At 44.5% G+C, this 25,401-nt stretch overlaps 1 protein-coding gene across 7 annotated transcripts in view; it reads right to left on the reverse strand.

Moving 5' to 3' along the window:
* Positions 1-25,401, reverse strand: part of LOC129839762 (SH3 and PX domain-containing protein 2A-like) — a 122,795-nt gene that overhangs the window by 33,450 nt on the left and 63,944 nt on the right. For 3 of the 7 annotated variants that reach the window (XM_055907398.1, XM_055907395.1, XM_055907394.1), the window contains exons 6-8: positions 23,542-23,570; positions 13,004-13,048; positions 8,455-8,583 (exon numbers count right to left, since the gene is read on the reverse strand). In XM_055907398.1, the coding sequence (XP_055763373.1) occupies positions 8,455-8,583; positions 13,004-13,048; positions 23,542-23,570 (203 nt within the window). Of the gene's footprint in view, positions 1-8,454; positions 8,584-13,003; positions 13,049-23,541; positions 23,791-25,401 lie in introns of those variants that run through there. The other 4 variants (XM_055907397.1, XM_055907396.1, XM_055907400.1 and 1 more) reach the window with 3 other exon arrangements.

Raw genomic sequence — 25,401 nt, forward strand, 5'->3', positions numbered from 1 at the left:
TACAGGTGCCTTGTCAAAATTAAATCAGACCCCTTTTTTAGGCAGCCTTTGACTACAATAAACACTAGATTCTGGGTCCGGGTTGTGTCCTGACAGAAATGACCCAGTTTGCTCTACGTCATCGGATTCATGATGTGGAACTAAAGATAACCATCTTAAAAGGTCAAAGAGTGACAGCTGCAAAACCTTCTTAACATTGACAGTACTCCCGCTGGTGTAACCCAGACAGTAACGAGTAGGCTAATTACAGTTCCACTGTGTTGTGCTTTGGTAGAACATAGGTTGGTTTTAGCAGAGTGGAGTGCTTTCTCCCGCTTTCCCTCTCTCTCCATCTCCCCCTTTCGCTCAGTGAGAATAAGGTCACATGGAAAACAAATGCTACAGTAATTGTGCAGAACATACTCATCATTGGCTGGTAAACGCCTAGTAGGGAGAGAAAGATGGAGACAGAGAGAGTGGGTGACAGAGAGAGAGAGAGAGAGGAGAGAGAGAGAGGAGAGAGAGAGAGTGATCATTTAAAAAGAGAGAGAGCGGGGGTGAAGGTGAGAAAGAGATGGAGTGCTGGAATGAAAAAGGGAGAGAGAGAGAGCAGTAGGGAGCTAAAGTGAGGGATATACGGAGAGAGAGCGAGAGAGAGCAGATGTTTGGCCAGGGCTTCAAAGCGGGGAGTAATCCACGCACTTCCCCGTCCAAAACCACCACAGAACCTTTCCTTTCACTTTCTATATTTGGCCTGATGGAACGGTGAAACGGGACGGGGCTATCAAAACGTTTCGTCAACGACACTTATTTCAAATGTGCCTTTGAGGAAACCAAGGGATCCCGCGATGTGATTGTGTTACTCATTGCATTGCTTTGCCATAATGAACAACAGATCTGATATGTGATATGAGCTCTGAGTTGGATGCGGCTGAGCCCGAGTCAGGAAGACAGAATATTGAATTGAACCACAATGTGCGCTTTCTGCAGAGTAAGCAGAACTAAGGGACACAGAAAGCTGAGGCTTAAAATAGAACCATAATAATTACGGAGGTCTAAACCGAGACTGGAGAATCAGGCCTGGAAGGCAGAGACTATTCTCATCCTTATATCTAATCACACAAACCCTGTGGGTGAGCAAGATACTGTACAGGTTGCAAGAAAGTATATACAGTACGTAATCAAATCTGAAGCTAATACAGAACGAGATTATACTATTTTTTATTTCGTTTATTTGTATTTTACCCCCTTTTTCTCCCCAATTGCGTGATATCCAATTGCGATCCAACTACGATCTTGTCTCATCGCTGCAAATCCCCAACGGGCTTGGGAGAGGCGAAGGTGGAGTCATGCGTACTCCGAAACATGACCCGCCAAACTGCGCTTCTTTACACCCGGCCGCTTAGTCAGCCTGCAGACGCCCGGCCCTCCACAAGGAGTCACTAAAGTGCGATGAGCCAAGTAAAGTCGAACCCGGGTCTGTAGTGATGCCTGAAGCACTGCGATAAGTGCCTTAGACGGCTGCGCCACTCGGGAGGCCAGAACGAAATTATTTAATTAGGGAAATTGGATTGAAATCCCATCAAGACCTCCAAGCCGATACAGTATATGATATGATAAACGCCTAGTTAGGCCTTAGGGATATGATTTTGTTGGATGGGATCAAACGAAGAACAGCCAAAATCTCTCTGACATCAGAGTCTTTTAATAACAAGTTCCTTTGAACACATTTTCGTTCCCTTTAGTGTGAACTTTGTTTGAAAAGACGGTGTAGCAAATTGGAAATGTAAAGAGACATAAAACATCCCATGTATAAAAATCACCCAAGACGGGATACATCAAAGCATCGTCTGATCATTCTAACTGAGGGGAAGTTATGAGGATACCCGAATCCTCAAGCTGGTCGGTTCCTTCCTAGAGAGTCACGGTTTATTTCGAGGCCCCAAATCTTTATTGACAATGTCTAACGGGACGGTAGACAGAGGAACTCACATCCCACTGTGGAGATTGTGTTACCTTGCTTTAAGTTTTCATAAAACATGGGGGTTTGGTTACTGTTAGCTGTGTTACAAGTGGAAGGGGATAGCGTGGTGGAAGGAAGTTCATTAGACCGTGTTGACTAAATATCACGCTCAGCATGCCTGGGCTAAGTCCCCAGGCCTTGAACTTAAACCGCTCTCTCCCTCTCTGTGTGTGTGTGTGTGTGTGTGTGTGTGTGTGTGTGTGTGTGTGTGTGTGTGTGTGTGTGTGTGTGTGTGTGTGTGTGTGTGTGTGTGTGTGTGTGTGTGTGTGTGTGTGTGTGTGTGCGTGTGTGTGTGGGGAGTTATGTTCAGGGTTTGGGTTACGGGTAAAGGTTAGGGTTATGGTGAGGGTTAGGTTAAGGAATTTAAATACATTTTAGGTCCCCACGAGGATAGAAGAACATACCGTGTGTGTGTGTGTGTGTGTGAGAGACCCATCTCAAAGCTTCCTTCCAGCTAAGTACCCCCTGTGTCATGCTGGCCATTTCAAAGCATGGGAGGTGCGGCTAACGCTAAGCTAGCTTTAGCCATGCATATCACCTCAGTAATCATGCTAATAGCAACAAGCTCTATTTCAAAAACCTGTAGGTGAGTCTTTTGGCCAGCTATGGCCTTTCATGTGACCCTATCTATACAGAAGATTCTAATGGGCTTATAGGTAACCTCTCTGAGTCGATTGACGTAGATTAGCAAGTCTTGTGCCTATGGGTGAAAAGCTACGCTAAGGCTACGGGTAGCATGTAGAGTATGACTAATAGCCAGCTACGCTATCTGTTGGCTTATAGCTATCTCTTGGCTTATAAGTATTACTTCCTCATTGAAGCTGGCTATCCATTTTAACAGCCTGACCAGGACATCCTTTAAAACCTCTTGAAGCTTTTTATGTTTGTAAAAATAACGTTCCCAATGTAAGCTGGCTATTTCTCAGGTCCAGATGCTAGAATATGCATATAATTGACAGAGTAGGATAGAAAACACTGTAAAGTTTCCAAAACTGTCCAAACATTGTCTGTGAGTATAACAGAACTGATTTTGCAGGTGAAAACCTGATGAAATCCAACCCGGAAGTGCCTCTTATTACGGGTAGCATGTATAGTATGACTAATAGCCAGCTACGCTATCTGTTGGCTTATAGCTATCTCTTGGCTTATAAGTATTACTTCCTGATTGAAGCTGGCTATCCATTTTAACAGTCTGACCAGGACATCCTTTAAGCAAACCTCTCTAGTGCTAAACGCTCTTTGATTGAAGCCGTCTGTCCGATTTGATTGCCTAGAGGTGAGGCGACACAACTTTTAAAGGAAGAACCACTGTATAGGCTATGTGAGACTACAGATGTAGGATCTTCATTTGAGCGAGTTTGCTACAGCAGGAAAATAATCATGCAGCAACAGGAAATTATAATTATTATGTGGATTATAAGTAATATAATACATTTACATTTTGTAGGGGAAAATAAAGTCTGAAATTTCAAAGTGGAAATTACAAACTTCAGAAGCATTTTTAAACGTCAAATACAATACAAGGTTCTGTACGGAAAGTTCCCCTGCAACAGGGGGATCAAATTCATATCCTACATCTGTATGGCCTCTCGTGTGTAAGGCCTGTCTTCAGCAGCCCTCTGGCAAAGATTCTGACGGTTTACAACCTTATCGGCGTGACTGAAGACAGAAGAGCAGGCTAGGCTGTCCGTTTCAAATGTAGCCTCAAGGTGAGACTAGCGCTAAACTACCTGTAGCCAGAGTGATGGAGTGTAGGATTTGACACAAATTGTGTTCCTCCCTATGTAAAACTTGGCCCAGTGCTTTCCTCTACTAAAGCTGATCTACACAGGGCCCTAGGCCAAGGCAAACAACACCCACATCCCAGCCCAGCCCAAACTCAGTCAAAACTGGGTAGATTTCAGGAAAAATTATGTGGGTTAGTGGAGGCTATGCCAACCTAACTTTCTCCGCTGTGGGCACAGCAGGCAGCGAAAGAGGGTAGGTGGGGGTGGTGTGTGTGTGTGCGTTTGAGCCTGTGTGTGTTTATGCGTGCGTGTTTGCATGTGCATACATAATTTCACGCATGTGTGTGAGTACGTGACCATGAGCCTGTGGGTGTTTATGCGTGTGTGTTTGCATGTGCATACATAATTTCACGCATGTGTGTGAGTACGTGACCATGTGTGTGAATGTGTGTCTAGGCGGGTTTTGTACGGTAAGCGTGCCTAAGCTCTTTAGGACTATGGTGACAAATTCCCCCATTCAACCTGGCAAAGATCGCATAGAGAGAGAGGCGAGGGGCAAATGTCTTCTCCGGCTGGGCTTGTGGGCTGAGGGAGCGGCACAGTAACCCAAAGGGATCTTGTTTGCTGCATAGCATCACAGTCCTCCTGCAAGATCCATTAGGCCGGGGTAAGCACACAGAAAATAGGGACATTTTCCATATTCAGCTACAGTATGGAGCCACAGCATGGAGGCCCAATTGCACTGATTAACCAGTCATTTTCGTGAAACTATGGCATCAGATTTGTTAGCGTATGGTCAACTATAACAGAGCCAAAACTGAACAAATAAAGACAGACCTACCAGTCTTCAAAGACTATTTTATATAATATACATTTGACATCACCTACAGTTGAAGTCGGAAGTTTACATACACCTTAGCCAAATACATTTAAACTCCGTTTTTCACAATTCCTGACATTTAATCCAAGTAAAAATACCCAGTCTTAGGTCAGTTAGGATCACCACTTTATTTTAAGAATGTGAAATGTCAGAATAATAGTAGAGAGAATGATTTATTTCAGCTTTTATTTCTTTCATCACATTCCCAGTGGGCCAGAAGTTTGCATACACTCAATTAGTATTTGGTAGCATTGCCTTTAAATTGTTTAACTTGAGTCAAACGTTTTGGGTAGCCTTCCACAAGCTTCCCACAATAAGTTGGGTGAATTTTGGCCCATTCCTCCTGACAGAGCTGGTGTAACTGAGTCAGGTTTGTAGGCCTCCTTGCTCGCACAAGCTTTTTCAGTTCTGCCCACACATTGTCAATGTGATTGAGATCAGGGCTTTGTGATGGCCACTCCAATACCTTGACTTTGTTGTGCTTAACTTCACCAGGGTAGGGGGCAGCATTTGGAATTTTGGATGAAAAGCCCAAACTCCGACTTCAACTGTATATCATGATGATAACAACTTTGCAGGAAGCACAATAAACGGATTGCTCCATATAACGTCTGGTCACACATGCAAGTGATGTTTTTCCCATGTGAGGCCTCTTCCCTCCAGACTCTCTGTGATTTCCCATGTCCAAGGAATGACCGGGGTGGGAGAAAACCAGGACACTGGCCCATACATAGCCTCCACTCCTCCTTTTCTCCTCCTCTTTCCCTCCTTTCAAGAGGATTCTGGCGTGTCCTCCTACTTGCCCTTCCATAAATCTCGCCCTACTAGATAGTAGCTCGTAAATCTCCGGACAGACAGTCAGACACATATCTCACAACCAAAACTCATGACATCAGCACACACCCACCAAACACACACACACACACACACACACACACACACACACACACACCCACCAAACACACACACACACACACACACACACACACACACACACACACACACACACACACACACACACACACACACACACACACACACACACACACACACACATTGTACAGTCTCACGTAGCGATACTGGTGTCTTGTTGACTGTGAAATAGCTGCTGTTGAACTAGAGTGCACGCGGCCGATAACTTCTCGCAGTAGGGGTAGGGTATAACAATAACATCCGACTCGGGATTAGGAACCCGCGACTATCGAGGTAAACAGTGCATGAAGCAGAAAAAACTGATGCTACAGTAAAGTGGTTTACTGCAGTGGATGTTTTTTTCATTGGCTGTTGCTTGACCCGATCCATTCCTAACTGCATATGATATACTGTATAGAGATTGTATGGAGAGGAGAGTAAAAAGCACATAGTCTGGATAAGATTGGTAGAAGCTAACTTAAAAGCATAAGTTGTCATAATGCCGAGATGCATGGGGGGAGGAACATTAAAGCAACATTAAAATAACATTAAAGAAATAGGGGGTCTGGTAAATTGGGAGATTGCAATGTTAAATTACCGTCTGTGTTTCTGCGATCAAAATGTCAAAGGACATAAACAAGCAGAGCTGTGGAGACTCCAAGGTCGCAATAAAGTGCTGAAAAAGTGACAGGGTTTCTGGGATATACAAGGCACTAGGACTTGTTTGGTTTGGCATAGCCTGCCAATGATGTAATCGTAGACCGTTGGTCTCGTTCTTTGGCCTAATGGTGGAGAGATATGGAGACGTTTGAGCATGTTCACAGTAACCTTCAACTCCAACGACAGTCACTAGACAGCTTGTTTCCTTATGAATTAGATTTTGTTTGTTTTTCCTGCACTTTTGTATTGAAACTGAGATTTTATGGATCTTTTTCAGGTTTAGTCTGTGCACTAGTTTGAGTATATGAGCGTTCAGCTCCAGTGACGGCACAGCTTGTTTTCTTATTTGTTTTTATATTTTTGTATTGAAACTGTCCGAGTACTGAATATTTACGGATCTTGTCCTAGTTTAGTTTTAATGTGCCCGATCGTGGGGGTAATTGGGGTTTCCAATGCAATGTGTCAGTGCCACCAATAATTGTATAATTATGGCGTGGTTTTGGCATACGCACAGGCAATTAACTTTTGAATATTCATCAAACAAAACATATGATGACTCTCACTCTAGCGTGTGACTCTTACAAAATCTCTGGGAATCGAAGCCTCATCAAGTCACATATCTCTCAAAACATAACTCAATGCAGCTTAAAGGCTGACAGTACGAAACCTCACAAAAGAGACTGAGAAGAGAGACTGAAAAAAACACATGACATTTCACAAATACATCTTAGTCATTTAGCGGACAATCTTCGCTAAAGGGACTTTGGACGATCAGTTCATTTAACTAAGATAGGTAAAAACAAGCACATCTCACAATCATTGCGGTACTGCATGTCCCAGCGTTCACATTTTCTGATGACATTAAGATTCCCCTTCGCCATGTGTGACATTGAATACATTGAATATTCACAGAAGAAGATCGGCATTGCAAAAACATCTACACCTCTATTCTCATACGGAGTGTGGCGGAACTGCCGCTTTGGCAAGCGCGGACAATTGTCTCACTGTACTGACAATGAATGGAATGAGAAATACAGCAAAACACTGTTCAAAGAGCCTGATGTCAAAAACATATGGGGCTGAAAGAGTGGGGGGGGGGGGATGTCAACTGTTGAAGGATAGTGGGTTGCTGGGTCGATTGTAAAACTAAAGAAAAAGAGAGATTCATTAGCATAACGACTCAAAGACGTGCTAAAGACTCTGTGAGAAAACACACACACCAATATTTGAAAGAAAGATGTCTGTGGATGTTTTACTGCCAAAGGGTTTTCTGCTGATGGTGGACTGTTAGGCTGTTGTGGTTGTTAATTCATCTTGAGTTGTGCAAGCTGTCAATGGCTTGTTACCATGGCAAGTTAGATCCAGCTCCCGTGTTGCTAAATCGAGTTGGCATAGATGAAAACAAAACGTAAAGGGCAACATACTCACATTGACTTTTCCCTCAACCGATTTTATTCAGGGTTTTATTCAGAGCAAACTGTTACTAATTCAACAACTCAACTGCCATGTCCTTGGTTTTTGATAACATTGTGAAGTACAATGAAATTGGAGGCAAACATAAGGGTGAAAATAGTACACGCAGCCAGGTATCCCAAGGCTTCCAAATAACAAGTAAGGAATCAAACTGGTGAGGCAGAATTGATCTCTCTGCCTCTGTCTCCCTGGCTCTTTCTCCCCTCAAAACTTTGCTCGTTGCCTTTCCAAGATGGAACTCGTAACACATCTCACTCCCCACTAAAGTAAAGTAGACTATTAATTATAAGTCCACATTCCTGCTGCACAAGGCAACAGATTGGCCTCCAGCCAAACGCTGCCACATGCACACGCACAAACACACACGCTACACCTTCACACAAACCCAAGCATGCAAGCGCAGACAAACACACACCTACTCACAACACACACACACACACCGGACTGCTGGCCAAACGGCAAGCCTCCAGGACAGAGAGAACGCTTAAGGGAGCGACAGAGGTAGAGAGGGAGGAGGGGGAGAAAAGGGGGGATCCTTGAGGACAAAGAGGGGCAGAGGGAAGGAAACAGAACATGGAGTGACAACATGAGAGGAAAGAAGGAAGGTAGGTGTGTGTGTGTGTGTGTGTGTGTGTGTGTGTGTGTGTGTGTGTGTGTGTGTGTGTGTGTGTGTGTGTGTGTGTGTGTGTGTGTGTGTGTGTGTGTGTGTGTGTGTGTGTGTGTGTGTGTGTGTGAGAGAGAGAAAGATAAGTAAAATACAACACAAAGCAGTACATACAGCATGTAAACACACTACTCACCGCTCTCGCTCTTCTCGATCACGTCCACCGTCTCCCCGGCCTGCAGGCTGATCTCAGAGTTCTCCTGCCTCTCGTAGTTGGCCACCACCGCGTACTGCTCCAGCACCATAGGGTCCGAGCTGTCAATGCCTGCACGGGAGGACGGGAAGAAACACGCCGTCAGCCAGCTCCCAGTCCCCACCATGGCACCCCTACCCCGTGGTGGGCGCAAGCGCCCGCCGCCACCGCGCGCCCGGTAACGGTATGCCGCCATAGGCCGAATCCGCGCCGTTGCTCCTCCCCAGCCAATCAGAACGCTCGCTCAGGATATTATTGCTGCATTTTATTCCCAAACGTCTGGCCATATAGTGGAACCTTCCCCCGGCCCACACCAACGGACCAGGAAGCATTTGAAAGAAGTCAAAATGAAAAAGGAGGGATGAAATAAAGAGAGAGAAAAACGTGTTCTCCGTTACAGGGCCTCCATAATCAAAAACAAACGTCCGAAGGAAAGAGAGATGAAGGGAAGAGAGGATAAAAGAAAGAGAAAGGGAGGAGAGGACAGGGAGAACTGCTGAACGGTTGGAGTTGGAGACAGACTCGAGTCGGGACTGGAAGAATAGAAAAAGTTTTCCTCTGGAAAATCAGTAGTGTGGCTTGCTCTCTCGCTCTCTCTCCCCTCCTCTCTCTCTCTCTTTGGGAGCCTGCCGTTGGACGAGGAGTAGGGGGCTGTACCACGCCAATCAAGGCAGTCAGGCCTACAGGGCCTTAAATAGAAACATATGAGTGGGACGGAGAGAGAGAGAGAGGGGGGGGGGGGGGGGGGGAGAAAACAAGAGTGCGGCATAACCCAAGTTGAAACGCTTTCTTCTTGTGTTTCACATAAACATAGGCCCAGCATCTGTCTCTTTCTCCGTGTTTCCCCTCTCTCTTCTTCTCATTCTAGCTCCCAATGATAAACACTTGAGTGCCAGCAATGACTTCATTTACAAAGTTCACGTGGTGTGTGTTTGATTTAAGTCACAAGCACTGTTTGTTGACGTTTTTCTACGCATTGGTATGATTGTACCAACGCTTTGGGATTTTTCTTCAAATTGTAACTAATATCCTGCCCTCTAAAAGGCTCTACTTGATTTCTCTTCGTCCTTTTTCATAAATACATTGATGTCTTATCTAAACTGAGTCTGAAGAGTTTAAATATACATCCCGTGAATTCCTAAATTGATATCACAGCACTCCAGTAAAGTGAATTACCCTCCACCACTAACTCTTTGTCTAGGATTCAGTAGACAAGGGGACGCGATCCGTTGGCCAGTAAATAGCACCATGTCAACACGTGTGTCCCTTTATGACATGTCTGTTGTTTATGTTTCTTTTCCAGGAGCATTTCCAAACGTCACGAGGAGAAACCCCAAACACAGGCAGCCATCTTTGTTTTCTAGGCACCTAGCTAGGTCCGAGGACCTCCACTTTCTGTGCGAACGAATGTGGAAACCAAACATTGGACACACACACACACACACGGACATGCGTTCTGCGAGTTCTTGTGGACATTGATTTGCGAGCAGACATAAAGGTAGTGAAGTAAGAGAAATGGTCAAAACAGAAGAACATGCAGGAGGCAGATGATCCTAAAACGCACTACTGTGTGTGTGTGTGTGTGTGTGTGTGTGTGTGTGTGTGTGTGTGTGTGTGTGTGTGTGTGTGTGTGTGTGTGTGTGTGTGTGTGTGTGTGTGTGTGTGTGTGTGTGTGTGTGTGTGTGTGTGTGTGCGTGCGTGCGTGCGTGCGTGCGTGCGTGCGTGCGTGCGTGCGTGTGTGTGTGTGTGTGTGTTACTGTTGTGTGAAAGGGTCTGGGTAACAGTCATAATATTGCTCCACAGCACCTGGCTAGTTGCTACTGCATGTAGATCTCTGTCCTATTCTATTTTATTATTTTCTACTCTAGTCCGATAATTATCAAAAAGAAAAATCTTTACAAATATCAGTGCATAACAAGTACTGTAAGTGGGAAAATGAAGACAGTGCCCCGTCAGCATAAAATCGACACCCACCCAAATGCTGTACACATATGAATATGGTTATACTGTATGATTGTTACCAGCTATTGTATCATTCTATCATTCCGCCTGTGTATTTGCTATAGCCTGGTCATAGATCGGTTTGTGCTGTCTTGTCAAATCGTATTGTCATTGCCATGACAGACCATAGACAGAGCTGGCTATACAGCACAAACATATCTGGGAGCAAGCCTCGAATTTCAAAGCAACACCTTGGCTAAAGACTAATATTGTCACGTTCCTGACCTGTTTTTCCTTTTTCTTGTATTTATTTAGTTGGTCAGGGCGTGAGTTGGGGTGGGTTGTTGATGTGTTATTTTCTATGTTGGGATGTTTGTCTTCGGCCGGGTATGATTCTCAATCAGAGACAGCTGTCAATCGTTGTCCCTGATTGAGAATCATTCTAAGGCAGCCGGGGTTTCACGTGTTTTTTGTGGGTGTTTGTTCTCGTGTCAGTGTTCGTGCCACACGGGACTGTTTTCGGTTTTGTCACGTTTGTTGTTTTTGTATGTGTAAGTGTTCAGTTTATGTTAATTAAATAATGACCACTTTCCACTCTGCGTCTTGGTCCGATCCATGCTCCTCCTCGTCTGAGGAGGAGAACGACTTCGACAGCCATTACAAATATGGCCCTTGGTCAAAAGTAGTGCACTGAATAGGGAACAGGGTGCAAATTGGGACTCAGATATTTGGGACTCAGTGCTATAAGCCAATTAAAATGATTGGGATGTAATAATTCAATGGGATTTAAAGACAGGTTATTTCCCAATCCGTTGACACAAGATGTCTGTCAAACGTTTATCATTGAGAACATGGCGAAATTCAATTTCTACGGTCAAATAAACAACAGCTAACAAACCTAAGTATTATAAAACGAGCGTGGCAACATCCTAACGTTGCGATGTCGCAAGGAAGAGAGAGGGGATTAAGAAATGCAGCGTTTTAACGGTCAAACTCAAGACGCTTCATTGGAATATAACACAGTTAAGTATCTCCACATGGGCCTATATAAACAAAAAGGCTAGCCAACAACACAAGGTAACGCTATTAGTCTTCACTCCTCATCGAAGATTCCCCTGTCTGTGACTGCTAAATATGGTCAAATAAAGACAATGATTGAGTCTCAAATCTTTCTGATGGGCCTTATATTTCCTATTTCCTATCTCCTATTCCCTTACCCCTCCCTCTACTCGTGTTGTTTGAGAACGGAAAGTATTTTCCTTTCTCTTAACCCTTATGACAGCATAATATTATTCTGATTCCCTACAGTGAGTTCACTATTACTATATAGCCAACCCCTATGTGGGCTCGGGTCAAAGGTAGTGCACTATATAGGGCATAGGGTGTAATTTGAGATATGGCCAAAGCACATGCAGGAAAATTAACACATGTAAGGCGCTACAGGGTGAAAATGGGGTCAAACTTAGTTATAAAATTACACCGGATCAACCCTCCACATGCTGCCTGCTGTCTCTATGGATACGGTCGACTGTTGTGTGTACAACCGGGAAACATCCTGAATCAATACAGTTGCTTATATGTTGGTGTCAATCTCATAATAGCTTGGGCCATGGCCGGATCATGTTTTCTTCAAAACTCACATTGACACTTCGAAAGTGCTAATACAAGGAAACAACGTTTTTCTCTCTCTAAATGTTGCACCAATTACGCATAAGTTGACTGGGAGAACCTTTGGAAAATGCTCCCCAGATGCTGGGGGAATCAGGCCCTTTCTATTCCTGTTAAACGCTTGATGTGATGTGTTTATTTCTGGAGAAAAACACATTCATCGCTGAGATGTTTATTTGCAGAGCTGCAGATGTGTTTCTCTCTCTCTCTCTCTCTCTCTCTCTCTGTCTGTCTCTCATTGTCGTTGATTGACCATCATGATCTTAGATCTACATGTTGAACTCAAGCGTAAAGAACCAGACTCCTGGTTTCAACTGTACTGTGTAACACACTGTGGCCAGGCAGCTACAGTTTGGCAAGGTGCCTAAGGCTCTATGTTTAAAATGCATTGAATGTTTGACAGCCATCCAGTCAGGCAGGTCCATAGAGATGCAGAGATTGAAGTCAGCAAAGTAGGACAGAACGTGAACGGTTGATCTTGAGCAGATGGGTAAGGAAATAAACAGAAACCAGTGACAGTCAGTGAATGCATGCGAAGCAAAATAAGTGAAACCCCCACAAAAATGGACAAACATGGAAAAGCCATTGGGCATGTGGTTATAGAAAGCATCGCCACCACAACACACACGCCAGCGTTGCGACATATCACACAGGCACAAGCGTATGCCCCCCACCCACGCACCACAGGAGGCTGCTGAAGGGAGGGCGGCTCTTAATAATGTCTGGGAACGGAGCAAATGGAAGGGCATCGAACACATGGAAACCATGTGTTTGATGTAGTTGATTCCATTCCACTGATTCCGCTCCCAGCATTACCACGAGCCCCATTCTCCCCAATTAAGCTACCACCAACCTCCTGTGCCACGCACACAAGTAGGACTACCTGAGGCCTCTTTCCTTGGACTGTCGGTAAAGCCGTACATCCATACTGTAGGACCGGAGAAGAGAAGAAGGAAGGGAGGAAGAGAGGAAAGGGGATGTTATTCAGTCCATGATGCTCAGCACACAAACATCTCATCAACATCATGTTGTTCCTGTTATTCCCTCCTGATCACAAACAGCAGGACCTGAACAGTCTCTACAGTGCAAACCAAATATAATATCTTTGCCATTGTAGAGAGCACTGATTTACATCAAAACACAGTGTTTTGCAGAAAGTACTTCAATCCACGTTCATGTGGTTGTGATGCACTGCATATGACCATCACAGAAGACTGTTATTGCAGAAATGTCTGCTGTCTTTCTTCAGCAACACATATTGTAGCAATTGAGAGTGTAACAGTAGAATTGAAATAGCCTCGCATGATCCTGGGCTGACACAAATTTTCGTGGCACACCCCTCCCTTCATCCCGCTCTCTCCCTCAATCCCGTCCTGGATTCCTGGATTGTCGGGGGGGGGGGGGGGGGGGGGGTTGGCCCCCTTCGAAGGCTCTCTCTCTACAAACACAGCTCAGACATCCCCATCTTGTCAGGAAATGAAATGCCACACGTCAGCAGGGTGTGTGTGTGTCAGTGTGTGTGTGTCCATTATATCAAAATCTGTGAAAACTGGGTATTAGAAAAAAGGTAGAGGAGGGGGACAAGGCAGAGGTGTCTGTCGTCATCAATGAGGTTTTACATTTTCAAATTTCCTGTCCAAACTATCCTTCTCTTCTCGGAAGCGCTGTCTGAAATCATCCTTCACTTGGGCACGCAGACAAAACTAGAGCTGTCTGGGCCGGCCATAAACCCCAACCATAACCAATATGAAGGGTTGGGAAACAACGACGGTATGGAACCAGCGGCCTGCAGAGAACAAGGAAAATGTCCCAACCAAATGCATAGTAGGATGTCATTATCTTGAAAACATTGTGGGACATTCTCCTTGAAGAAAAAAAAATTTCAGGAGGGAATTCATTCGAGCCAGAACACCACAGGAGGCTCTATCCCACCCTGTGACCCTCGACCCCTACCACACCTCCACCCCATTCCCTCACACTCCCCCCGCTGTGAGGGAAAATCCACATCCATTTCAGTTTTCAAATGATATAATAAAGGTCAGAGCCTCTCTCTCTCGCTGTTCTCTCTCTCTTTCTCTCCAGAGTCGCACGGAGCTGAGGAGATTGATGCTGGTCCCTCCAGGGAGGCTTGTAGAGTGGGCCGGGTCAGCCGGGTCAACCCCAGTTAACATACACCCTCCAAACTAAACCCAGCTAGCGAAAGATGAGATGTTTCTTTCAGCGCAGCACTCAACATATGATTGATATTAACTGCAGAGTGGAGACCCGCTGCTGCATGCACACACAGAAAGACACACACACACACACACACACACACACACACACACACACACACACACACACACACACACACACACACACACACACACACACACACACACACACACACACACACACACACACACAGCTTAAATCCTTTCAGGGTTCTCTGATGATGGCCCACTAACCCGAGTAGACTTCAGTCACTGTATTTTCTTTTTCTCTCCTGCTGGTATGGTGTGGGTCATTTTCCTCCTTCCACCAACCCCACAACGTCCATATTACCCAGCAATGAAGGGACTTGTGGCGGTGACAAATAGCTTTTCTAAGGTCACTAATTTCCAGGTTTTGTTTGGAACGGCTTATTAGCCATCTGTCCCGTAATTTCATCGATTTAGTAGATTATGTTTGGAAAAGCTAGTTGCTGTCTGGCTCTCTCTCTCTCTCTCCACTCCCTCCTTCTCTCTGTCTCTCTCTCCCCCTCCTTCTCTCTGTCTCTTTCTGTCTTTCATCCATCCCCCCATAATCACCTATCCCCCCGCCTACAATCACTCTACGTTTTCAAGCAGAGAAGAGAAATTGTGAAATATGTTTTGACTGAAAGACATTGAGACAGCTTGTCTGGTCGATGTTCAGTTGTATTTGTATTTATTATGGATCCCCCATTAGCTGCTGCAAGGGCAGCAGCAGCTACTCTTCCTGGGGTCCAGCAAAGTTAAGACAGATAGACCATTTTAAAAACATTACAATACATTTCACAACAGATGTCACAACACATTAAGTGTTGGAATCTGTCTGGTGGATTGTGTTGCCAAAATAACAAGTCCCATTTCCAAGATGTCTTCATAACATAAAAGCATGTGAGTCAAAGCAAAGAGAGACTCTAGCATGCTGGGCCTAGTGACGGTACCTCACAGAGTTAGCTGTCAGCACACGTCAGGATGTGTCCGGAAAGAAGTTACAACCACTTGTCAACCAATGCCAAGACTAGAAAAACAGCTAGAAACAACCAATATTGAGACGACAGCAGTTAACAGTGAAGACACAGTAATCCAACTGTGAGACAACCATTCACGATGACAAACGAGGATCACAGACAAGACAAACATTGCCAACGGCAAGACTACAGCTAGAAACAAAAAACAACTACGAACCATTATTGAGTCGACACCCAAATGTGAACCAACCACTCACATTGATCACAATGACAATCGCAAACCGAGAGTGATGCTAACCATTAGCAATGACAAACACGACGTGGCGACGACAAAATACTGGCGTGGAACGGCCATGAGCGGTGACAAAATAGTCGCTAACTCACCCAGCTGGGAGTCACAGAGTGTGGGTGGACAGAGTGAGGGGTGAGGCCAAATAGCGCAAGCTACATCTGTTTCACAGTCTGGTCTGTTCCCTCTCTCTCTCTCTTTATTTATTTATTTCTCTTTCTCCACCCTCTTTCTATTTAGACTGGGACTGTGTTTGGTTCTCTCTCTCCATTTTTCACTCTCTCACCATCCCTGCCCTCTCTCTCTCTCCTTTTGTTTTGAGTCGCGTCACTCAGTCACAGTGGGATCTGGCTGCTAAAACATTTATCCTTCTCATTTCTCTTTGGGAGAGACCTCGGCCGATACAAGAGCTAGGCAAACGCAGCTACACTCTCTCTAAGCCAACCATTACAATAGAGAGCAAATATCTCTTAGTGTTGGGTATTGTTGGACTGTCTGCTTGTATTGCCACTGCAGTGGCTTATGACTGCACTCACTGCAGTGTGAATGCACTCACTGCAGTGGCTTATGACTGCACTCACTGCAGTGTGAATGCACTCACTGCAGTGGCTTATGACTGCACTCACTGCAGTGGCTTATGACTGCACTCACTGCAGTGGCTTATGACTGCACTCACTGCAGTGGCTTATGACTGCACTCACTGCAGCCAATGTTGGGTGAAAGAGCTACGAGTTTTCTTACTTTTATTTCATTTTTGTTGTACTTTTTAACCCCTTTCCGTGACATCCAATTGGTAGTTACAGTGTTGTCCCATCGCTGTAACTCCCGTACGGACTCGGGAGAGGCAAAGTTCGAGAGCCGTGAGTCCTCCGAAAAACACAACCCTACCAAGCCGAACTGCTTCTTGTCACACCGCCCGCTTAACCCGGAAGCCAGCCGCACCAACGTGTCGGAGGAAACACTGCACAACTGGCGACCGAAGTCAGCATGCATGCACCGTGCCCGCCACAAGGAGTCGCTAGAGCGCGATGGGACAAGGGCATCCCGACGGGCAAAACCTCCCATAACTGGGATGACACTGGGCCAGTTGTGCGCCGCCTCATGGGTGTCCTGGTCACGGACCGGGAGACAAACCCTGGGATCAAACCTGGGTCTGTAGCGATGCCTAATAGCAAAGGATGTAACGTTGACATTTAAAGAGCTCGCTGCCTGATGAGGTTCAATGCAGAGAATGACAAGGTCCTAGCGAGGCAGGAAGAATGACTACATTTGTTGTTTCTTGGGAGGATGAGCTGTCATAACCATGTGGTGTTGTCTTCTTCCTTGTGTTACGCCCCAAAAAAGAATCACCACCCCTCTTACCATTCCTAACAAAACACACACAGGCTCGAACACACCAAACACACACACACATATATACACACACGCATACACACACACACATGCACAATTGAACGCCCAGACTCCTCCTCTCCCCAGCCCGGCAGGCCCCACGTCAACCCTATTAGGCATTTCTACGTCACGCTGGAATCTTATGCGCCATGCCACGTAAACACTAGACCAGGGCCTGAATTCAGACTGACATTCTCTTTCAACCCGTGGCCTCCACATTCACTCTGGGTGCATCCCAAATGGCACCCTATTCTCTGTAGTGAACTACTTTTGACCAGTGCCCTATGAGTCCTGCTTAAAAGTAGTGCACTATAAAGGGAATAGGATGCCGTTTGGGAAGCAGACCTCTGTTCACTGCATCTGGCCTTCACATGCAAGGCAGAAACTCTGACGGGGAGGGAAGGAGGGACCCCCTCCAATCCACTTCTGACCTTTATTTTCCTCACAGCCTTTATTACCTGGGAGGTCTTCATCTGGAAGGAGGAGGTTTCGCTTTTTATATGAGGATTATTCCACCACTATGCACTGTAGATTAAGATGATAAGTGAAGAAAGTAAATGTCAAATTGGCAAAAAGGGACGAATATTGTGTAAAAGCTGAATGAAACATCTAAAGTTCATAGAGGAATCAGTATTAACTTGGAAAAGGTCACATACTCAGTTAGTGGTGTAGCCTATGTGCTGTAACTAACTCCATGCAATTTTGTGGCATTGCAGACATGGAGCCATGCAGACCATACTGTAAACAGAGTCTATGGGAAGGCTAACACTATGTCATCTCTAGACGTATACTGCAGCTAAAACCCAAATAAAACGCACCACAAACTACAGTAGCGTGCTACTATAACCCTGTCCCTCATGTTAACTACTGGTTCTAACATACAGCTAAGAGAGTCACTCCCTCCTATGGTGATTCCTGCTGAGGAACGAACGACAGAGAACCTATATGCTGTGTTCTTATGTACAGGGTTTCGAGTTCACATCCTGGGTCAGGAAGATATGGCGAGACTATCTTTCATACGCAAAGAGATAACATTATTGGTCGATATCCATTAGACATGTAGCAGCACCAGCCTATCATGGGATTCCTGAAGCCTCAGCCTCCCTTCAGACATAATGGGCAAGCGAGGACTTTTCCTGCCCACTTGACCTGACCAGAAATAAACATTACCCTGAGGCTATAATTAGGGTCCAGAGTTTTCCCTTGTCAGGTCATGACACACACACACACACACACACACACACACACACACACACACACACACACACACACACACACACACACACACACACACACACACACACACACACACTCTAACACACACAATCTCCACACGCATTATTCTTTAGTTGTATTGTTTGTATTTTCCATTTGTGTTCTTGTCTACTGTTCTTGTCTATCAGTGTATCCTTGTTATTGTCATGTTTGATGTTTTTGTGTGGATGCAAGGTAGAATAGCTGCTGCTTCGGCAAAAGTGAATGAGGATCTCAATAACCCAACAAGTAAAAACTCAGTCTATTATGCAACAACCTGTCAGATGGGGGAACTAGGTCCTCGCTGTCCATGTAATCTCATTCAGTATGGTCTAAAATGCTAAACTGATCCTAGATCAACTCTGGAAGAGGATGAGGAAAAGGCGACAATGTCTTATATCTCATTTAAAGCAGTCCGTTTCTAAGGAAATTAAATGAGGGTTCTGGTAAAGAGAAAAAAAAAGGATTTAATCGAATAGATGTGATCTCATTCGGGGCATTGGCGAACCTGATGGTTTAAGGAAGTTCATTGGGTTCGTGTTCTATGCTCCAAACAACTTGTCGGTTACATTTAGCAAATTATGATTGACTTTGATTAACTGCTATTAGTCCTTCTGATTAAACTCAATGTTTTTGAAGCATGTTGGAACTGATTTTAAAAACAGATTGAAAAAAAGTAAGACCAAAGTTAGAAGGAAAACTAGTTGAAGGCCAATTATTACAGTATAATATTACTGCAAAGCACCCTGATATCACCATGCAATATAACAAACAATCTGAAAATCATATTGGCTTGTAGATATGGGCAGTCAGCCACTACTAAACTATCAAAAAGCTGCCTTTTAGGCTTCAGCAAGGACGGAAATGTCATTGATCATTAACCACAAAGCATTTCCTGCACTTTTCAATTTAAAAATCCATGCAAAAGTCTGACTTGTGTTTCTCCCTTCACTCTCCCAACCTCTGTGTGTGGGAAAGAGAGACATTACAAGGGATAGTTTACCTAAATGACCAAATCTACTTATAGGTCTTAATGGTCTTACCCTGAAAGCAGTCCATGGACAAGAACAGAGGGCAATCCATGCTTTTGTTTTGTTTATTTAGCCACTGTCACCAACCGCTTACTTAGCTAGCTAGCATTTTCTAAAACCATAGAAGTCCAATATTAGCATGGTTTCGGCTGAACTATCCCTTTAAGAAGCACATATTGGTTGAGCTATCCCTTTAAGATGCACATATTGGTTGAGCTATCCCTTTAAGATGCACATATTGGTTGAGCTATCCCTTTAAGATGCACCTATTGGTTGAGCTATCCCTTTAAGATGCACATATTGGTTGAGCTATCCCTTTAAGATGCACATATTGGTTGAGCTATCCCTTTAAGATGCACATATTGGTTGAGCTATCCCTTTAAGATGCACATATTGGTTGAGCGATCCCTTTAAGATGCACATATTGGTTGAGCTATCCCTTTAAGATGTACATATTGTTTGTGCAATCCCTTTAAGATCCACATATTGGTTGAGCTATCCCTTTAAGATGCACATATTGGTTGAGCTATCCCTTTAAGATGCACATATTGGTTGAGCTATCCCTTTGAGATGCACATATTGGTTGAGCTATCCCTTTAAGATGCACATATTGGTTGAGCTATCCCTTTGAGATGCACATATTGGTTGAGCTATCCCTTTAAGATGCACATATTGGTTGAGCTATCCCTCTGAGATGCACATATTGGTTGAGCTATCCCTTTAAGATGCACATATTGGTTGAGCTATCCCTTTAAGATGCACATATTGGTTGAGCTATCCCTTTAAGATGCACATATTGGTTGAGATATCCCTTTGAGATGCACATATTGGTTGAGCTATCCCTTTAAGATGCACATATTGGTTGAGCTCTCCCTTTGAGATGCACATATTGGTTGAGCTATCCCTTTGAGATGCACATATTGGTTGAGCTATCCCTTTAAGATGCACATATTGGTTGAGCTATCCCTTTGAGATGCACATATTGGTTGAGCTATCCCTTTAAGATGCACATATTGGTTGAGCAATCCCTTTAAGATAAAACATAGCACGGATAAGATGGCGCTGATAGAAACGATCACCCTGTTTCTAGCTCCTAGCTAACTTCGCAATACAGCTTCACGCTTATGCTATGGCTAAGCAACTATTTCTATATCATCACCATGCTAACACGTTAAGATGGCTAATGTCGACCTCGAATCCTTTTTAAGTATGAATGTATGGATAAACAGCTAAGTCACAGTATATATCTGATCCACTGAAAAAGTTCATATTCCATAGGTCAGTCATATTGAATGGCCTAGTATACAATAAGAGGAAGTCATATGTTCTATCGCACACATATACCCATCCAGCCAAGTCCTGCCAGGTCTTTGACCATGGGGGTTGGCAAGACAGCACAAACAGATCTGGAACCAGGCTAACCCACCCACTTTCCAATATAGTAGTGATACAGTATACACAATGGTGTCTCCCTCTAGGATCTGCCCCAGCATCCTTCACACTCTACATTACTTTCATGTACAGTTGAAGTCGGAAGTTTACATACACTTAGGTTGGAGTCATTAAAACTCGTTTTTCAACCACTCCACAAATTTCTTTTTAACAAACTATAGTTTTGGCAAGTCGGTTAGGACATCTACTTTGTGCAATTGTTGACAGACAGATTATTTCACGTATAATTCACTGTATCACAATTCCAGTGGGTCAGAAGTTTACATACACTAAGTTGACTGTGCCTTTTAAACAGCTTGGAAAATTCCAGAAAATGATGTAATGGCTTTAGAAGCTTCTGATAGGCTAATTGACATCATTTGAGTCAATTAGAGGTGTACCTGTGGATGTATTTCAAGGCCTACCTTCAAACTCAGTGCCTCTTTGCTTGACATCATGGGAAAATCAAAAGAAATCAGCCAAGACCTCAGAAATCAATTGTAGACCTCCACAAGTCTGGTTCATCCTTGGGAGCAATTTCCAAACAGCTGAAGGTACCAAGTTCATCTGTACAAACAATAGTGCGCAGGTATAAACACCATGGGACCACGCAGCCGTCATACCGTTCAGGAAGGAGACGCATTCTGTCTCCTAGAGATGAACGTACTTTGGTGCGAAAAGTGCAAATCAATCCCAGAACAACAGCAAAGAACCTTGTGAAGATGCTGGAGGAAACAGGTACAAAAGTATTTATATCCACAGTAAAACGAGTCCTATATAGACATAACCTGAAAGGCCACTCAACAAAGAAGTAGCCACTGCTCCAAAACCGCCATAAAAAGCCAGACTACGGTTTGCAACTGCACATGGGGACAAAGATCGTACTTTTTGGAGAAATGTCATCTGGTCTGATGAAACAAAAATACAACTGTTTGGCCATAATGACCATCGTTATGTTTTGAGGAAAAAGGGGGATGCTTGCAAGCCGAAGAACACCATTCCAACCGTGAAGCACGGGGGTGGCAGCATCATGTTGTGGGGGGGCTTTTCTGCAGGAGGGACTGTTGCACTTCACAAAATAGATGGCATCATGAGGTAGGAAAATGATGTGGATACATTGAAGCAACATCTCAAGACATCAGTCAGGAAGTTAAAGCTTGGTCGCAAATGGGTCTTCAAAATGGACAATGACCCCACGCATACTTCCATAGTTGTGGCCAAAAGGCTTAAGGACAACAAAGTCAAGGTATTGGAGTGGCCATCACAAAGCCCTAACCTCAATCCTATAGAAAATGTGTGGACAGAACTGAAAAAGCGTGTGCGAGCAAGGAGGCCTACAAACCTGACTCAGTTACACCAGCTCTGTCAGGAGGAATGGGACAAAATTCACCCAACTTATTGTGGAAGGCTACCCGAAACGTTTGACCCAAGTTAAACAGTTTAACAGATATATTTTTTTTACCCCGTTTTTCTCCCCAATTTCGTGGTATCCAATTGGTAGTAGTTACAGTCTCGTCTCATCGCTGCAACTCCCGTACGGAGTCGGGAGAGGCGAAGGTCGAGAGCCATGCGTCCCCCGAAACACGACCCAACCAAGCCGCACTGCTTCTTTCCACAATGCCCATCCAACCCGAAAGCCAGCCGCACCAACGTGTCGGAGGAAACACTGCACACCTGGCGACCTGGTCAGCGTGCACTGTTCCCGGCACGCCACAGGAGTCGCTAGTGTGCGATGAGACAAGGATATCCCTGCCGGCCAAACCCTCCCTAACCCAGACGACACTGGGCCAATTGTGCGCCTCCCCATGGGCCTCCCGGTCGCGGCCGGCTGCGACAGAGCCTGGACTCGAACCCAGAATCTCTGGTGGCACACTGCGATGCAGTGCCTTAGACCACTCTACCCGAAACATTTGACCCACGTTAAACAATTTCAAGGCAATGCTACCAAATACTAATTGAGTTTATGTAAACTGAAAATAAATAATTCTCTCAACTATTATTCTGACATTTCACATTCTTAAAATAAAGTGGTGATCCTAACTGACCTAAGACAGGGAATTTTTACTCTGATTAAATGTCAGGAATTGTGAAAAACTGAGTTTAAATGTATTTGGCTAAGGTGTATGTAAACTTCCGACTTCAACTGTATATGTCATATAAAGCTATCTCTATTCCTTAAACCAAAGCCCACAGCCAAGAAATATTTTACCGGCTTTGACCATGGTAGTGCCCTAAATGGCTCCCTATTCCCTTTATAGTGCACAATTTTTTTTTTTGACCATAGGGCTCTGGACAAAAGGACAAAAGGAATAAGATGCCATTTAGGATGCAATCTGTCTCTCCCCACAACAGAAAATAATGAATCCTGGCAGACAGAACAGGAACATCAACGGCTATCCTTGCTGAGACATCCCCAGGAGTTTCAACACTTCATCGACCCCACCCAGGGTTCAAGGCGAGGCGAGGCTATACAGAGGGTTTGTTCAGTTGGAACACATCCCAAAAACACTGGTCAACAGTCTGTCACTGTTCTGTTTCGTTAGCGGACAAGTAAACAAAACCCACATCGACAGATAGACATGAAAGCGACAGTTAAAGGGACAGATAGATCACGCTGTGTGACAAGTAGCATTCACCGGGATGACAGATCATTCAGTGCTACAGGTTGAAGAAGAAGGGGTTGTAAAGTTTCCCTCTATCTACTTAAGTCAATCAATTACCCTATAGAGGATATAGTCTGCTGATAGAATTACAATGTCTTACAACATACATACTGTGGAAAACATGAAGACACTTTAAATCAATAGGGCGAAAGACAGGTGCCTTACCTGATTTGCGCTTGGATGATCCATAGTCCCTAAAAAAGAAGCAACAACAGAGGGACATGATGAGAGTCAAGTGAAGGACAGCAGCACAGAGGAGACGCACATAGGGTGTCTGTCACTCCTTGACCTCGTTAACACACACACACACACACACACGTACACGCACGCAGAGACGGAGAGAGGCATGTGTGTGTGTGTCTGAGAGGAGTGAGTGAGCGATTATGAGAGTATGTATGTGAGAGAGAGAGAGAGAGAGAGAGAGAGAGAGAGACAGAGAGAGAGAGAGAGAGAGAGAGAGAGAGAGAGAGAGAGAGAGAGAGAAATGAGTAGGGCCAACTGACAACCTGATCATGTGACATTTGAAACGGCACCACCATCCTCCCTCCCTCCCTTCTCTTCAACTCCTCATTTCCTCCATCAGAGAGAAAGAGAGGGAGGATCTGTTTAATTCTTCTTAATGGATTATTATTGGTTTACGTTGCTAGCTAAACTACGGCTAAATTAAGGATATACGGACTGCGGAGCGGAACTAGCCCTGCTGAATGGGTGTGTGTTGTGGTGTGCTGTGCTGTGCTATGCTGTGACTGCTGGTGGCGAGAGCGAGCGAGAGTGTGTGTGTGCGTGTGTGTGTGTGTGTGTGTGTGTGTGCGTGCGTGCGTGCGTGCGTGTGTGTTAACTACAGAGGGCAGAATGATGCTTGGAACAGCTTGGTGTTTCATCAGGATGACGATGCAGTTTGTGGTCTTTTTAATGAGGTTAAGGAAATTACTCTCCTGGGCTGTCGCTGTGAGTGAACACACACACACACACACACACACACTTCACCCGAGACCAAAAGACCAATCCAAGGTCTGTAGCCATCTCTCTCCCTAGTGGCATGAAGGCATGATAGCCCTTTCAGAGTCAATGCCCTGCCTCAATTAGCCCCTTTGTAGCTCTCCACAGAGGATCATGAATAATGCCCTTATATTGTTCTAATGGCCAGCCAAGTCAGGTCAGAATACTGTCCATTGTGACCAGACAGACTCTAGCTCCGACCCTGGTGTCATCAGTGGTCAGCCGCTCTGGGCAGATGACCCTCCAGCTAAAGAGAAACAACTGAAGTTATTGTATTCAGCTGACAGTGAGACTATAGTTAGAGCTGGGATTTTAATGGAAATCATTTGTGGAAGGAGAATTCTTGCACCAACTAGCAGGATATTTGCTTTTTCTGTCCTTGGTCCTGCCTACTGCAGTGTTGGCAATGCTGCCAATATCCTCTTCTTTATGGGTGATAGAGATTTCCAGGATTTTCAACATTTTATGTTCACTTTCTTAGGATCCACTGCTATGCTTCTATAGACATCCAGATATACATGTCCATATAGATATACCCACATAGAACAACAACACCAATTCTATATATTTCTATAATTTTACACGATAGAATTCTATGATTCTATATTCTGTAATTCTATGATTATTTGGTACATATTTCTATAAAAATCTCACAATTCAACTCCAATCACAAACGTCTGTTTTGTATTGAACACTACTTAACACTACTCTACACTAGTCTACTGTCAGTGCTGTCTACCTATAACCCCATAACAAAGGCCCAACTGGCTATGCCAGTCCCCAGTGTTGGAGAGTTAACAGGAGAAGAGGTCTCACTTACAGAGTTTACAACACAATGTGACCTGAGCTAGGGGTAGTGGGCTTCCAGGGCCTTTATAACTACACAGACACAGAGGGATAGCTCCCAAGTTGACAGTCAAAACCTAAATAGTGGAGGAGGAGAGGAGAGGACAGGAGAGGTGGGACATATTTTCAAGTTGAATATCTTTTTAAGCACTTAAAACACTAAAATCCTAACTCAATCAA

This window comes from Salvelinus fontinalis, chromosome 40 (genome assembly GCF_029448725.1).
Source record: "Salvelinus fontinalis isolate EN_2023a chromosome 40, ASM2944872v1, whole genome shotgun sequence".
In the NCBI taxonomy this organism is placed as follows: domain Eukaryota; kingdom Metazoa; phylum Chordata; class Actinopteri; order Salmoniformes; family Salmonidae; genus Salvelinus; species Salvelinus fontinalis.